Below are 16,537 nucleotides of genomic sequence, written 5' to 3' on the forward strand. Positions count from 1 at the left end.
ATGTGGCAGCTGTCAGACAAGGTGAGAACCTCTACCTTGATATAACACTGTCCTCGTGGGCCAAAAAATCTTACTGCGTTATAGGTGAAACCGTGTTATATCAAACTTGATTTGATCTGCCGGATCACGCAGACCCGCCCCCCTGGAGCACTGCTTTACCGCGTTATATCTGAATTTGTGTTATATCGGGTGGCGTTATAACGGGCTAGAGGTGTATTTTAAACAGGAACTTAAAATAATGTAGTAATCAAAATAACTATTTCTAGAGACCCTCCCCAGACCCATGCAAATGAGACAATCATGGCCTCATGCATTGCAATTACACCCTGTCAAACAACATTACAAATCACTTGATGCTGTTGCAGCCAAGCACTTTGGAGAGGATAGTTCAGTGGGGCATGGATTTGGGACCCCTTGAATAAAGAGGATTCCCTGAATCTATCTGAGGGACTAATACAAACCCTGTTATAGTAATAACCTCACACTCTTTAGTGTATTTGCTCACAAACCCCTTTTAAGATACTCTGCCCTATTATACCCATTGTACAGATGTGCGAACAGAGGCACAGAGATTCAGGCCCCGCCTACACAAGGAGATTGACGGGAAGAGCCACTGCAGAGTGAGCTGTTCTGCCGTAGCTTTGCCATTCAATTTCCCCAGGTAGACAAGACCCGCCCAAGGTCACACAGGAAGCCTGTGACAGAGCAGGGAGTTAAAAGCAGGTCTCTCAAGGCCAGTGTGCTAAGCACAGGACCAGAGCCAGCCTGTGGGACAGATCAAGGTCTTCTTAGAGCTGGGGGAACTGTGGCATATAGAGGCAAAGGAGTTTGGTCAAGGTCATGCCCCCAACAGAGGCAGGGCTAGAGTCTGAGCTTGCTGGCCCCCGTCCTGTGCGTTACCCACCAGAACGCCCTCTCTCGAGTGAAACAAACTGTGACCAAGCTGCCTCACCCTATTCAGCTTCCATTCACTGAGCAGGCGGGATCTGTGCCCAACGCTCCCGCAGTGTTTGACTGAAAGCCACTCAGGGGAGCCCCCGAACTCCCCGTCCTCCCCTAGGGAGAATCCAAATTAACCTGAGTTTAGATAGTAACGTCCATGCTGCCTGTGACAAGAGCACTTTCCACCTTTGAGAGACTGTAGGTAAATAATTATCCAGAAATGATACATGGCACATAGGAATTGCCAGGCTGGATTGGACAGTGGCCAGTACCAGCTGCTTCAGAGAAAGGTGCGAGAACCCTGCAGTACTAATCTCATCTAGCTCTTACATAGCACTGTGCATCCATAGAACTCCAGGTGTGTGACAGACAAGGTCAGTATCATCACTCCCATTTTATAGATGGGAAAACTGAGGCACAGGGCAGTGAAGTGACTAGCCCAAGATCACCCAGCAGCCCCCCGTCAGAGTTGAGAAAAGACACCCTACCCCCAACACACACACCTGGGTTTTATCTTGATCCCAAATAGTTAGAGCTTGGTTTTATAGCCCTTCCCATATTGGTTTGGTGGCATTAACTATTTCGCCCCTGGATCTTCTGGTTATCCTTCGGACTCTCCAATCCCTCTTTGAATCTTGCTAGGAGAGAGTGTAATTAACCATGCTTGTGTGGAATGTCACCTGTGTTCTTGTAGCACCTGGAGTCCCATCCAAGACTGGGCTCCAACATGCTTGGCAAGCTACAAGTAGAATAGAAATTGGGCCCTTCCCCAAGGAGTTTACATGGTCACTATACTGCAGACAGTAGGAGCCTGGAACATTATGCCAGCGGCAGGGAGAACATTCAAATCCTCTTGCCGCACTGAAGCTAAAGGAGAATCTATGTTGGCTACCAGCAGTATAAGGTCTATGACACATTGTTGAGCAGTTCTGATTCCATCCAATAGAGGGCAGTGGTAGCACTGAGAGACTGCCCTGCTCACTGCAATATTTACAGAATGGCTGAACACAGGGTACATACGGTAAATGGGTTAGGAGCAGGGGAAAGCAATTGCGAGTTCTAGACAGGCATGTTAACGCCCTGTGTGAGCAGAGCGCAGGCCAAGAGCCAAACGTGCCCCGGCATACTGACCCCAAGCTAGCAACCCACAGCGTGGGTGGAGAGAACAGATGTGCGCTCTGGGGCAGCCGCTGCCGGAGTGTATGACACAAACACGGTGACCTTGACTCTGTTTTGATATTTGACGTGCATCTCACTCTCCCCAAACAGCCGGCTTTGCCAGAGAAATTGCTCACATGGCCTCAGGTAACCTGCCCTGGTCATGGGATGGCTGTATTATACTACGTGTGGCCATTACCAGCACAACCTAGAAGTGGCAAAGGAGGGACTGGAGAGCTGCTCCCTGCAACTACAGAGCTGGGGTTGGCTCGCTAGCCCTGGAGGTTGGAGGCCTGCACCCAGAGAACAGGTATGGAGGCAGTGCAGGCTCCCCCAACTCCAGACTGCCAACATGCCTCAACCTAGATCAGTCCCTTCTAGGGGGGCCTCGGAGCATCTCCATAACCTCACCAGTCTTTGGCTTTTCTGCTGGCAATGCCAACATGAGAAGGCTGCTGCATGGAATTGGAATGGCTGAGTTGTGTCATAGGCCTCATACTGCTAAAAGCAGAGAGAGTCTCTTTTAATGGAAGTGGCAGGGATCCTATGGGGAACTGACAGCTCCTTTTAGCTAGGCTACCAAGCAGCCTTTGGATGGAAACAAGGCTCGGCTAGGCTCAGCCTGGTCCAGTAAAGGAGCAAAACTCCATGTCCCCTCACTGATCCCTGGAGCTATCAAGCCCCACCTTCAATTTCCATGTTATTTCTGCCAGTGAGCTTGGAATGCCCTAGAGTCTGTGGGAGATGCCTAGTGGAGACAGGGCAGTGAGCCTTTGACACATGTAAAACGGATTGAGGGAACACTTCTTAAGGACACAGTGCCTTTGCTATGCTGGGCTTCACACACATTAGCTAGCACCTTGTAAATACTAGCCTAGCCTAGCCCAGGACAGGGAAGGTGGGTTCTACTGCCCCAAGGGAACTTACAGGTGTTTTCATGGTTAATGCGCACTAAAGCGGTTGTGGTGGTTTCAGCAACACTTCCACAATGGCTGTCTGACACCTGGAGCCAGGCCTGAGTGGCCCTTGTTCAGCAGGGACGTAACTGGGAAACCTGGTGCTCTGGCAAGTGGTTGCCTTAACATAGTTCATGCAACTTGTTCTATGATAAGAAAGGAAGGTTTATGAGCTGTGACAGCACCGCACATGGAGTATCGGCTCTGTCCGGTGACTAGAAATCTTCGCAAGCTTTCCACTCCAACAGGAGTTCTGTTCTGAGAGGTCACTACAGTACCAAGCCCAGCCTTGACACCTTTGGTTATGTTACTGCACCACACTTGCCATGGGCCTGCTGCACTTTGAAGGTGCTTGGAAACCCAAGCCAGTGCAGGATGCAGCTGCCTGCTTACCAGCAAAGCTCTTAAGACCAGAAGACACCACGCTGATCATTCTAGTCTGAGCTCCTGCCTGGCACAGGCTATAGGATTTCAAAGCTTCCCAAGAGCACGGCCGTCAGATTCCCAGCCATTTCTACTGTATTTCTTGTTTCGCTCACATCTCCTCTGCTGGCTGAGTTTGGCCGTGACAAGTGTCACTAACCGTTCTCTGCCAGCACTAGATTAAAGGGTGTGTTCACCTCCGGGGCACATTACCCAGAGAGAACCAGTCCAATAGACAGTCGTGAACAGCGGCAAAGGCACAGGCGCTTCCTGTGACACTGACAAATGCAGGCTAAGGGCTGAGTTGAGATTCACAGACTTGTTTCACTTGTGGCAGCTCAGATTCATGCTCAGATTCACAGCCCCAGAAAGGCTAGTTCAGCAAGTTGTCTCCCCTCCAAACTGCCTGTCCTTCAGGGCCATTGATAGGACAGCAGTATGGTGGACACCGGGGCCCTTTTGGGTGGAGGGGTGACGGGGCTTCCTGTGTTTACAGCAGAGCAGCAGCGATACTGGGAGGAAGAATATACTAAGGCAAGCTACTGCCACAAGTTGACAATTCCACAGTTCTACATTACATAGTGCCCTTATGTGATTGGCTCACTCTCTTACCTGGGAAGCGAGACACACTCAAAACACAGGAATCCTGCATTAAGCAGCCCAGCTCCTAACGCTGCACGGTGCACACGGGTAGTGTATCCATAGTTGGGAAATATCTACCTTTGGATCAGTGCTAGGGCAGTTGGGCTGGGTCACAGACCCACTACAGGTACAGGCCATAGCAGACTCACGGACCCCTTATGGGGGACTCCCTTCCCCGGATTAATTCCCCACTGTCCTTGCTCACCCGGTAGGTAAACGGGCTAGATTTTTGCCTATTCTGTCCTCATTTCCAGCATCACTTCATCTCGTCTGAGCTGAACTTTGGCCCCCGGCTTTTATCCCTGCCCCCAGCCAGACACTGGGGAAGGCAGAGCGCTACACTGTCCTGACGACTGAGACCTGGGTGCCATCCCAACGGCCTCAGTTCTTCCCCTCAACCCCACCACAGCCTGGCACACAAGAGGAGGGGGAGACCAGGCCAAGCCTTGTGCACTCCATGAGAGCACCAGGGCAGGTGAGCAGCCTGAGTCTGGGGCCTCTTAAATTAAATGTCTGCTCCTGCCAGGGGCTGCTGACAGGTGAACACACCTTCTGGCAGATGGAACCATAGACAGCCAGTGGGGCTCCCAGGATCGGCCCAACCCCCTGCTGCGCTCAGTTCCTGGTCAAGCCAGCGCAGGTCTAGCAGGTGCACAGGCTGTGAAAGAGGGCCAAGGCCTCCCAACTTGCCTCCCCCGACAGTAACACCTTAAATGACTACTTCTTGGAGCAGCTAGTCCTGGACCTCACAAGAGAAGAGGCTATTTTTGATTTAGTTCTAAGTGGTGCACAGGATCAGGTCCAAGAGGTAAATAAAACTGGACCCCTTGGTAATAGTGACCAGAATATAACTAAATTTTATATTCCCGTGGCAGGGAAAACACCACAGCGGCCCAACATTCTAGCATTTAATTTCAGAAAGGGGAACTACAAAAAAATGAGGAGGTTAGTTAATCAAAAATTAAAAGGTACAGTACCAAAAGTAAAATCCCTGCAAACTGCATGGAAACTTTTTAAAGACAGTGTAAGAGAGGCTCAACTTAAATGTATACCCCAAATTAAAAAACATAGTAAGAGAACCAAAACATGGTTAACCACCATGGATAAACAAAAAAGTAAAAGAAGCAGTGAGAGGCAAAAAGGCATCCTTTAAAAACTGGAAGTTAAATCCTAGTGAGGAAAATAGAAAGGAGCATAAACTGGCAAATGAAGTGTAAAAATATAATTAGGAAGGAAGGCCAAAAAAGAATTTGAAGAACAGCTAGCCAAAGACTCAAAAAGTAATAGCAAAAATGTTAAGTACATCAGAAGCAGGAAGCCTGCTAAACAACCAGTGGGGCCACTGGATGATCGAGATGCTAAAGGAGCGCTCAAGGACAATAAGGCCATTGCGGAGAAACTAAATGAATTCTTTGCATTGGTCTTCACGATTGGGGATGTGAAGGAGATTCCCAAACCTGAGCCATTCTTTTTTGAGGTGACAAATCTGAGGAACTGTCCCAGATTGAGGTGTCATTAAAGGAGGTTTTGGAACAAATTGATAAACTAAACAATAAGAAGTCACCAGGACCAGATGGTATTCACCCAAAAGTTCTGAAGGAACTCAAATGTGAAATTGCAGGACTATTAACTGTAGTCTGTAGCCTATCATTTAAATCAGCTTCTGTACCAAATGACTGGAGGACAGCTAATGTGATGCCAATTTTTTAAAAGAGCTCCAGTGGTGACCCAGGCAATTACAGGATGGTAAGCCTGACTTCAGTACCTGGCAAACTGGTTGAAACTATAGTAAAGAACAAAATTGTCAGACATATAGATGTACATAATTTGTTGGGGGGGGGGGGAAGAGTCAATGAGGTTTTTGTAAAGGGAAATCATGCCTCACCAATCTACTAGAATTCTTTGAGGGGGTCAACAAGCATGTGAACAAGGGGGATCCAGTGGATAAAGTGTATTTAGATTTTCAGAAAGCCTCTGACGAGGTCCCTCACCAAAGTCTCTTAAGCAAAGTAAGCAGTCATGGGATAAGAGGGAAGGTTCTCTCATGGATTGGTAACTGGTTAAAAGAGAAGAAACAAAGGGTAGGAATAAATGGTTAGTTTTCAGAATGGAGAGAGGTAAATAGTGGTGTCCCCCAGGGGTCAGTACTGGGCCCAGTCCTATTTAACGTATTCATAAATGAGCTGGAAAAAGGGGTGAACAGTGAGATGGCAAAATTTGCAGATGATACAAAACTACTCAAGATAGTTAAGTCCCAGGCAGACTGTGAAGAGCTACAACAGTATCTCTCAAAACTGGGTGACTGGGCAACAAAATGGTAGATTAAAGTCATTGTTGATAAATGCAAAGTAATGCACATTGGAAAACATAATCCCAACTATACATACAAAATGATGGGGTCTAAATTAGCTGTTACCACTCAAGAAAGATCTTGGAGTCATTGTGGATAGTTCTCTGAAAATATCCACTCAATGTGCAGCGGCAGTCAAAAAAGCAAACAATGTTGGGAATCATTACGAAAGGGATAGACAGTAAGACAGAAAATATCCTATTGCCTCTACATAAATCCATGGTTCACCCACATCTTCAATACTGTGTGCAGATATGGTCGTCCCATCTCAAAAAAGATATATTGGAATTGGAAAAGGTTCAGGAAAGGGCAACAAAAATTATTAGGGGTATGGAACAGCTGCTGTATGAGGAGAGCTTAATAAAACTGGGACTTTTCAGCTTGGAAAAGAGATGACTAAGGGGGGATATGATAGAGGTCTATAAAATCATGACTGGTGTGGAGAAAGTAAATAAGGAAGTGTTATTTACTCCTTCTCATAACAAAAGAACTAGGGGCAACCAAATGAAATTAATAGGCAGCAGGTTTAAAACAAACAAAAGGAAGTATTTTTTCAAACAATGCACAGTCAACCTGTGTAACTCCTTGCCAGAGGATGTTGTGAAGGCCAAGATTATAACAGGGTTTAAAAAAGAAATAGATAAACTTATGGAGGATAGGTCCATCAATGGCTATTAGCCAGGATGGTGTCCCTAGTCTCTGTTTGCCAGAAGCTGGGAATGGGCGACAGGGGATGGATCACTTGATGATTACCTGTTCTGTTCATTCCCTCTGGGGCATCTGGCATTGGCCACTGTCGGAAGACAGGATACTGGGCTAGACGGACCTTTGATGTGACCCAATATGGCTGGTCTTATGCTATTATGTTCTTATGAGGGCCAATGGGCTGAGAGGAGCTGATGCCCTGTGCTCCCACAGGCCGGCGTTCATGTCCCCTAGCAGCGGGCTATGTACCGCACTGCCTCTCAGGCCCCATGCGCAGACTGCAGGCTCAGCTTCTCCTGGTGCGCCTAGGAATGCAGGGAGAGAGACTCAACCCAAGGTGACATTGGCTGCCATGGAAGCAGAGACACCCAGCCACAGACACTCCACTGTCAATCTGAGCAGCCAGAGCCTATGTTCCCAGATTATCAGCCCTGCGGAGCTGCTCCATGGGCCAGAACTTACAGATCTGCTAAAGCTGTATTTACCAGCCACCAGCACAGCCGTGACACAGGATTTCACCACCGTGGCTGGCCAGCCTCAAGGCGAGCTGCTCCTCATCAGAATGCCGCAGGACCCCGGGAGAAGGATGTTTAGGAACAAACAGCAACAGCTGAGGGCAAATGCACCATTTTAGTGATAGTCGTCAGAGGCCCATGAATGGAGACAAGATGTCCCATTTCAATCAGCAGAGCACTGTGTAGCACCATAGAACTTGCTAGCCCAGTATCCAGACACTCACAGTGACCAGTACATTATTCCAGAGGAAGGTGCAGGAAAGCCAAGTTATCCCAGAATCTCTATATAGCCTCGCAAATGGATTCTTCCTGACCCTCCAGTTAAGAAGTCAGTTTGTGCCCTGAAGCATGAAGGTTTACGTAGGACAGGCCAGAAACCATGGTACCCAAAGCTGTGTTAACACAGGAAATAACAGTTTGGACAGAGCCAGACAGCGCTTAGAAACCAGGTCCCTGCTGGTCTCCAATATCTGATTGAATGTGGCCTAACTCCACCGGCCAGCCAATCTGGGTTTAATCTGGAATAATTCTTAGTACCTACACTAGGATTCCAGAGCATTTGACAGAAGGCTGGTAAGTCTCATTGCTTCTGTTCCCAGATGGGGAAGTTGAGATACAGAGACAGGACATGACGTGCTCCAGGTCACAGCAAGTCAGCAGCAGCGCTAGGAACTAGAATCCAGGAGTCCCGATGCTCAGTCTTCTGCTCTGGCCACAGGACAATGCTGGTTCCGGGGTTTAAGCAGAGGCCTTAGTCCATTTAAACTTGGTTTGTGTAACTCAGTTCCCATCCCAGGACAGACAGGGCAAGGCCCAGACAACCTTTCCAGTCCGATGGGCCAGAGACTTAGTTCGCCATGTTGTGGGCACCTCAGAAAAGGGGTTGCATGGCATCATCGATCCCCATCCAATCAGGTTTCTGTACTTCCCCTTCCAGAGTTGCTGCCTCTTCCTCCAGAGAGCAAGGGGGACGAGCTTACAGCAGTTTGATTCACCCCCACCCCCAGCAGCAGGGCCAATGAAACAAACAGGGGAGGGGGACCAGTCTTTCCTATAGTTCTGGGCACAGAACTGGAGCTATTCATTTCCAGTTCCTCCTGCTTCACCCAGTCTCCGTCTCCCGCTCCTGAGCTTTCCTCTTGGCCCAGGCTCACTGGGCAGGAGAGCCAGGATCATCCGGTCCCCAGCCCTGACGGCTCTGATGTGGTAAAGACATTGATCAGTTGAATACGCTGGGTCACCTAGTGCCCTCTGCAGGCAGCTGGGGGTGCCACACAACAGCAAGTTACACATTGGAGGGACTCTTTTACCCACCGCTGAAATGCAGCCGCTTCTGGGGTAGAACATGGCAGCTGCTCAACAGCCATGCAGCAGTTAAGGCCAGGCTAGTGGGAGGAGAACATTACCAGGGGAGGTTGATCCTGAATGTTCACAGAGGGGGAGCTGCATGGGGTGAACACGGGTATCACAGAGGGGAAAATGCTCAGGTTTGGGGGGGCAGGAAATACCTAAGGGACTTTGGGAAATACCTGTGTCTGGTTCGGTGGCAGTGGCACCTCACGGGACCTCTATAGGGGAAGGCTTGCAAGGGACAAGCCTTTCTCTAGGGGCAGTGACCCAATAAGCCAGAAGAGAGGGCAGACTGGCTCCCAGCCTGTCACATGTCCCAGAGCTGAGCCTGGCAACCTTCTCCCCGTATGCCCTTTGCCTTAGGATCTATCTCCTTCCCTCAGACCTGCAATAGCGACCCAAGGGGGGCTCAGGGCTGTGCCACACGCTGGGATCTCCCTCATCTGCCTGATCAGGAAGCTGGGAGATGCAGGGAAATGCCGGCTGCACGGGGCTGAGCTGGTTTTGATTCAATAATCAGCAGCAGCTTCTTGCCATGAGCTACACCTGCTCCAGTCCTGCCAAGCTCCTGGCTTCCCCCTCTCTCCTCTCCTGTCCCACAGCATCTCAGCTACACCCTATCCTTGATGCACTGATGTGCCCAGGGGTGCAACATGGACACTGCAGCAACTGACCTGTCCACAACTGCCCAGGGTCTCCCTCCGTAGGCAGCCCATGACACCCCCAGATCACTGACAGAGCAGCTGCAGTCAAAGACAAAGAGTGACCTCACCATGTGTTAATAGAGGCCCGAAGGGGAACCCCAGCAGGAACCAGCAGAAATGCTGTCACTGGGAAGTTAAGCACAGTACATGGGATATAATCCAGCTCGTTTAACCTTGGAAAGCGTCACAGGTCCTGCTAAGCAGGGCTGTGTAGCCAAGATCTCTGCCCGTAGTCCATAGACTTGCTCGCTTTACTGATACCTTAGCCCTGCCCCACACTTCGGGTCTGTTGCATCCACCCACTGCATTTTCTTTACCTGATTTGTATCTCAGCACTATCTGACCCTGGTTGTTGTCCCACTGTGCTGGGCCCTGCACCAAACACACAGCAGGAGACAGTTCTGTCCCCAAGGGCTCACAATCTCTGTGGACAAGAGGCACAGAAGGGGAATTGACTTGCCCAAGGTCACAGGTCAGTGGCAGAACTAAGACTAGAACCCAGATCTCCTGGCTCCCAGTCAGATACTGGCATCGCTAGCTCACAGGCTGCTTCCAGCCTAGACTGGGAGCTCATCAGGGACTCTTCTCTGCATGTCTGCACCACTTCTAGCCTGTGAGCACCATGTCCCGGTGCTGCTGCTGGACTAACAGTCCAGTGTGTGAGGGAGACGTGGCCTTGGCACCTCCATCCACACGTCCATAGTAAGGGCAGCCAACAAATCCCGCAGAGCACAGGGCTGACAGCCCAGGTCTGCAAACCACTTCTCTCTGGGCCCCGTCTTCCCCAGTTGGAGAAGGGTGACCTGCAATTAGCATCTGCAGAGCGCTTTGCAAACAGAGGCGCTAAGCGCAAAGGGTTAATCCTCACTAAGGCCACTGCTCTTACAAAGAGCCACCGAGCACGAGGGGGAGCAGGTGGTGGGACAGTGGCTCCCAGCTCAAGCGGGCACCACACTGAGGGCTGCAGCACACAATCCCAGCTAGAGAGCAGCACAACCACCTGGGGTATTTCTGAATGGGGAAAAAGGCATCACCACTTGAGTTCCGCTCCCCCATCATCTGCTCACTAGTAACAGCAAGGAAAGGAAGCTGGGAGTTTGCTGCAGACTGTTTCAGGCAGGTCCAGGCACGGGAGCGCAGCACTGGCTCTCAGCAGCCCAACTAGCTAAATAGTGCAGCCCCAGCGCCCTGGCCAGGAGAGTCTCCCAAGGCAGCCCTGTTTCACATGCACTCCTGAGGCGCAGGTCACAAAGATCAAAAGCAAACAGGGAGGATAAAAGGCTGACAAGAACCTTTGTTTCACATGCATCAGGCAAGCCCAGGAGAGGCCCCCAGACCCAGGAGCTATTTCCTCTCTTGTTTGATCTGAGGGCTCCAGTGACTTCTGTTATGACCTTTTGGCCCAGGAGACAGGAGCAGAGATGCCTGACCTCAAAGACAGAGCAACAAACTAACCCCCAGCCACTGAGAAGAGCAGCAGAGCCTAACACTCCAGGCCAGGGGAACTCTTCCTCTGGGCTAGCAGCAGAAGCAGCAGCTCCGACCAAGCCTGCAGCTCAGGGGCTCATGTCTAGATTCAGCAAAGCAGATACTTATGACATCGATGGGACTAAGGCCTTGATTCAGCAGCACAGCCAAGCACATACTAAATAGCAGAATGCGTAGCTCTGCAGAGCCTAGCACGGTGTTTTCTGGAGCATGCCGTGCCCGCCTGTGGCACTGCGCCACTAGATCACTCATTCTTGCTGTTGGCAATGTTAAACCACTTACTCGCAGTGGCTGACAAACCACCCCTCTTTGGGAAACAGCCTGGCTTCAGTGCCAGTCGCTTCCAGCCAGATTTGTTTGTTTAAATGAAAACCATTTCTTACCTAGTGACATGACTCCAGGAGCTGGGGCTTTCAGAAAACCACCAGCTCTCACAAGAGTTGGGAAACTAGTAAAGTGATCCCAGTGCAACATGCTCCTCCTGCCTACTTCTCCGTGGGGGGTGAGGCTCAAGGAGCTGTTTGTGAGTCATTCGAACTCGGGCAGAAAAAGGCTAGCGGGGCACAGTGTTAATCAATTTGTCCTGAGCAGTTTTCTTGCCTTGTTCTTTCCGAACAAGGACATCTGCATGAAAACAGAACCTGCTGCTGGAGAGTCACTGACTCCTGCTGATCCTTCCCCACCTGAAATCACACAAGTCCTTTGTTTAGGCTCCTGGGGTGAGACTGCACAGGGTACTTCGAGAACCTGCCTGAAAAACAAGAGGCATGTTTGCTCACTCTTCCCTGACCAGGCTTTTACCTCATTATGGGGTTTTTCCATGCTTCAGCCGCTATCTGATTTCCCTCCCCCAGCAAGCACTAAGCTGCTAAAACAAGCCTGGCCAGCCGGGTTCAGAGTGGAGATATAATCCTGGGGCGGGGAGGAGGGGAAGAGAAGAGGCAGGTCAAAAGGAGGGCCAGTGTCCCCCCGCTTCCTTAGGGGGTGAATGAGAAGAGAATTAGGCCAAGAGAAGCTGTCCCTCTTCCCAAAAGTGACTGCTTCTCTGGGATCTAAGAGCCTCATCCCCAATGATGACCATACAAGGCCATTCTTCTAGCTGGGGGTCTCAGCACGCTCTGTGACTCCATCTCTCTGATTGCCCCTGTTCACTCTGGAGCATAGTGACTGCAATATTTGCCATCGTCACACAAAAACAAAGTGAGGCAAACTATGAAGTCACAAGACAGCGCCTCCCCTTTGTTTATAGCTTGCTTTCGAAATTCACTTTGAAACCGTCTTTATATCAATTTCATTAGCAGCTTACTCCAATTTGGATAGTTCCATTACAGCTATCGGAGTAGTTACCCCAGATGTACCAAAGCAGAAGAAGAGCCCTACCTGGGATTGAAGCTCTGGTGGCCAGCAACTGATGTAGCTGCACAGGGTGAGTTTTACACCACTTGTAACCAACATGAGTCAGAGCTTATGTGGGCTTGATGGGGGGTTTACACACCTGCGTTGCGAACTGTTGTGATTTTCTCACAAGTCTCAGGAGAATCAATGTTTTTCAATGTTTTTCTTTAAACATTAAAAACAAGTTTTGGAGACTAGACACGTTTGAAAAATGACTTGTAAAGGTTCAAAACACCAAAAGACAAAGAATAGAACCAAATGTGAATTGAAATCTCATCATCTGTAAACCAAATCTCATGATTTTTGAATGGCTGGTAAGGGCAATCCTGGGAACACTGGTATAAGGGCCCCGCTTCGGCAAGTTCCCAATCACCATGAGCCCTGCCACATCTCACCCCCATTCTTGAGCAACCCCAGAAAAACCAGCTTAAAGACCTGCTAAAACCGCAGCCCCACTTGAAACTGACATGATTGTCCAGATCCCGCCTGGTAGTTTAAAACAACAAAAGACTTTAATTTATATAAAACAAAACATGTATATCAGTTGAACAACATTGACTGTACAAAGGAATAAAAGAAAAAGTCCAAAATAACATTGGAATGGTCCGAGTGTCAGACAGCAGCTAAAAACTAGTGTTGATATCAGATGCGAGAACCACTTTCTTTTCAAATGGAGAAAACAAGATGAGTTCAGTTTTGATCAGCAGACATTCCAGATCAATGAATCTTTTCTTTGGACAGGATTTGCTGAGATTGTACAGGGGAAAATGTACGGTGGGAGAAGAGATGGGAGAGGGTTTATTTGTAGGGGATAAACCATCCACAGGTAGTTGGAAGAGTTTCTAGACATGCAGAATGGAATCTTCCATCTCCTCCCCACACCAGCTGCGTGTACCAGATATTAGATACGGAAGAGGCAACATAGGTGAGTTACAGGCTGCTGAGGTGCTGCCACAACTAACTGTCTAACGGAAACCAAATTCAAAGAGGGTTTTACACTGGGATAGGGGTGTGTTCTGCCTCCCATCACCTGTTAGCCATATATCCCTAGGCTGCCTGGCTGCTTCTGCTCCCTGTTGAGTGACATGGAGCAGTGGGTGTAGTGCTGCTGACAGGTTCTAGAAATCCCCTGGCTTCCCCGCGACAGCACTGAACTGGACTACAGCTTTAGTTCTTGGTCTGAATCACGGCCACAAGACACTCCTAGCCCTCGGTTTATTTTCTCCTTCTCCCTCATTTGAGCTTCGTTGGTGGCCTGGTTTATAGCCCTGCAGCTGGGCTATCTGTGAAATCTGTCCTCTGGGGTTTGAGAGTGTGCAGAAACTCCTTCGTCTCCAGACCCTGTCAGGGAAGGAAGGGAAAGGCACAACAGGGAGTGCTGCTGTGGGAAGGGGCTGTGCCATTTCCCTGCCACCCGTCTTTTAGTTGCTGCTTGAACAGAGTGGGTGGTCAGCCGTGCAGGAAACGCAACAGCTTCATCCTGCCCACGTAACAAGCTGCTTTAGGGTGAGCCTGGCCTTGGGGAACTGCTGCTAATGGGAGACAGGCGGTAACAGTAGAGCACCAGCATCTTAGAGCAGACATGTGCCAGTTTTAGTTTCCCAATAAAGAGGGAGGTATAGTGGAGGCACAACAGAGCAACCAAAAGCAGTTCATATAGTTAGATGATCCTGAAAGCCACAGAAAAACTACATGTCCTGGTGGCCTACAAGAACCTGCCACCAGGTCTTGGTCTCACTCACCTATGACTGAACTTGCATCGAACTGTAATCAGCCTCTCTAGCTTAACAAGGACTAGGCACTACCTCTGCTGGAAGCCCTAGTGGAAAGTTAAAAGTCCTACTGCTATGGGACTAAGTAATGGAAGCTGCTGCTATTGTCCCAGATGGGATTTCTCTAACATCACATGCCTATCCCAAGCACATTGCCAACTAGAGAGATTGCTTGCTCTAGAAGCTGTGAAAACCTAGGTGACAATAAAAACAAGCCAGTGCATTTGCCTTCATGTTTTCCTGCCACTGAACAGCAATCATGGCTGTCTGAGGGCAAAGCAAGATAGCTTTGCTTGGTCATCCAATGCAGGAAAACTCCAGACTAGCAAGGCTGCATTTTAATACCACTTAGAATGGCTACTAGTGCTCCAGTCCTGATCAGTTCTAATATGCCACACTCCAGTGTGAAGTGTGTTCTCCCTTCTCCTGCCTCCATCTAGAAGAGGAGCCATGGGCAATGCTAGAAGATTAGATGTTCCTTGGAAAGGTGAAGTGGGTATTTACAGGTGCAGAAGCGACCCTGGATTCAGGGCCTGCTCAAAGTCTCCGTGCCTATTAGGGGGTTGACCTTATGGCCCAGAAGAATGGGAGGGATAAACAGCAGTACTGGGGAGGATGGGGGAAGGAACAGTGACCCCAGAAGAGTAGCTTGTGATCAAGCTGCGTGTTTCTCTCCACTGCAGGCCCAGCAGAAGTGTTTTACTTCTATGCCTGCAGGTCCTCAAGGCCAGCACTGATCAACAAACCTCACATGAGAAGATGCTGCCTGTCATGGGAAAAATAAACCTGGTACCAGCTGACTTTTGGGTCTCTAATATTTGGTCTGACGGAACCTTTGCCTTCAGGCTCCTGCAGGCCATGGCAGCCTCACAGCTGCAACTCTATTTGGGTTTTGGTTTAAGTGAGAGTACAATCAGCCTCTGTCCCCCCCACCATTACATTTAAATCCCAGCCCCCTCCTAGGCCCTCACCCTTGTTACCAGGAATGTTCAGAAAAGGAAGGATCCCGAGTGTAGCATACAGATCGCTCTCTCCTTTCGCATAGATAGTATTTAAAACAAACAAACAAACCCAGAGCAATCCTGTTTGTACAATCCCCCGAAGTGTTTGTAGATATTCACCTTAAAATCCTCCTCTCTCTTCCTCCCCCTTAGCTGGTGCATTGCAAACAGAGGTCCCATGCTTCTATTTACATGGCTGCATAAAATTTTCCCTGACTGCTTCTTTTTAAAAAAAAAAAAAGAAGTGAGATCTCTCTATATAATTTTTATATAAATAAGTGAAAGGCAAGCAGGACTGCTTCCTTCAGATTCCCAATTGGCCAACTCTTGCCTCTTTTTTGTCAATGGCAGGTTAAAGTCCAGGTAGAATTTGCCATCATCTTATGCCCTGTTTATTCTTAGAAGTCCACTGTTCACTATCACACCAGCAAGCATCTGGGAGTTCAAGAGTTACAGTTGCAGCACAGATTCTCCCTTGACCACCCCCTAAGCCTCTTGATCTTCCGCTAAATCCCCTCCTCTGCCCAGACTGGACGAGCTTGTCCCTCCCCCATGCCAGCAGCTGCTGAGTTTTCCATCCAGGCTGAGGAAAATCCCAAAGCATTCCTGAAGGTTCACTTGGCACCGTCCCCTTTACCAGCGATGTGGAATCCAGTCGATATGATGGTCTGAACGTTAAGCTGAACTCGTTTCCCAAAGCTATGCATGTCATCAAAAAAGTGACCCAGAAACGTTCAAAAGGATCCTATTGAAAAGGGTTACGTGTGCAAACATCTGTACATCGGTGGGTGGGTGTGTTTGGAGCGCACAGCATTACAGTCTTGCTAAGAGATCTTGCAGTTGTTGCGTGAGCAGTTCTGTGGGGGGCTCTGCGGCGGGCGGATTGATTTGGATCTCTTCAAGCTGTTACCTTTGCTGCTGCTCCCACCCCCACTGCTAGCCAAGGAGTATGACCGGCCGTGCATCATCACTGCGTTCATTCCATTGGCCATGGAGAAGGATTTCAAGTGGCTTTTGATGGTGACAGGCAGTGGCAGCTTGTCAATGAGGTGGACCGGTGTGCAGGAGACTATTGCACGGCAGCAGAGGTCCTGTAAGCTGAACACTGTCGGTAGAGAAAGAATCAAGCACAGTCA

At 49.3% G+C, this 16,537-nt stretch overlaps 1 protein-coding gene across 1 annotated transcript in view; it reads right to left on the reverse strand.

Moving 5' to 3' along the window:
* Positions 1–13,121: 13,121 nt before the first annotated feature.
* Positions 13,122–16,537, reverse strand: part of RAB40C (RAB40C, member RAS oncogene family) — a 65,110-nt gene continuing 61,694 nt past the window's right edge. The window contains exon 7 of the mRNA XM_039492514.1: positions 13,122–16,506. Within this exon, the coding sequence (XP_039348448.1) occupies positions 16,226–16,506 (281 nt within the window). The 3' untranslated portion in view covers positions 13,122–16,225. The remainder of the gene's footprint in view (positions 16,507–16,537) is intronic.

This window comes from Mauremys reevesii, linkage group 10 (genome assembly GCF_016161935.1).
Source record: "Mauremys reevesii isolate NIE-2019 linkage group 10, ASM1616193v1, whole genome shotgun sequence".
NCBI lineage: Eukaryota > Metazoa > Chordata > Testudines > Geoemydidae > Mauremys > Mauremys reevesii.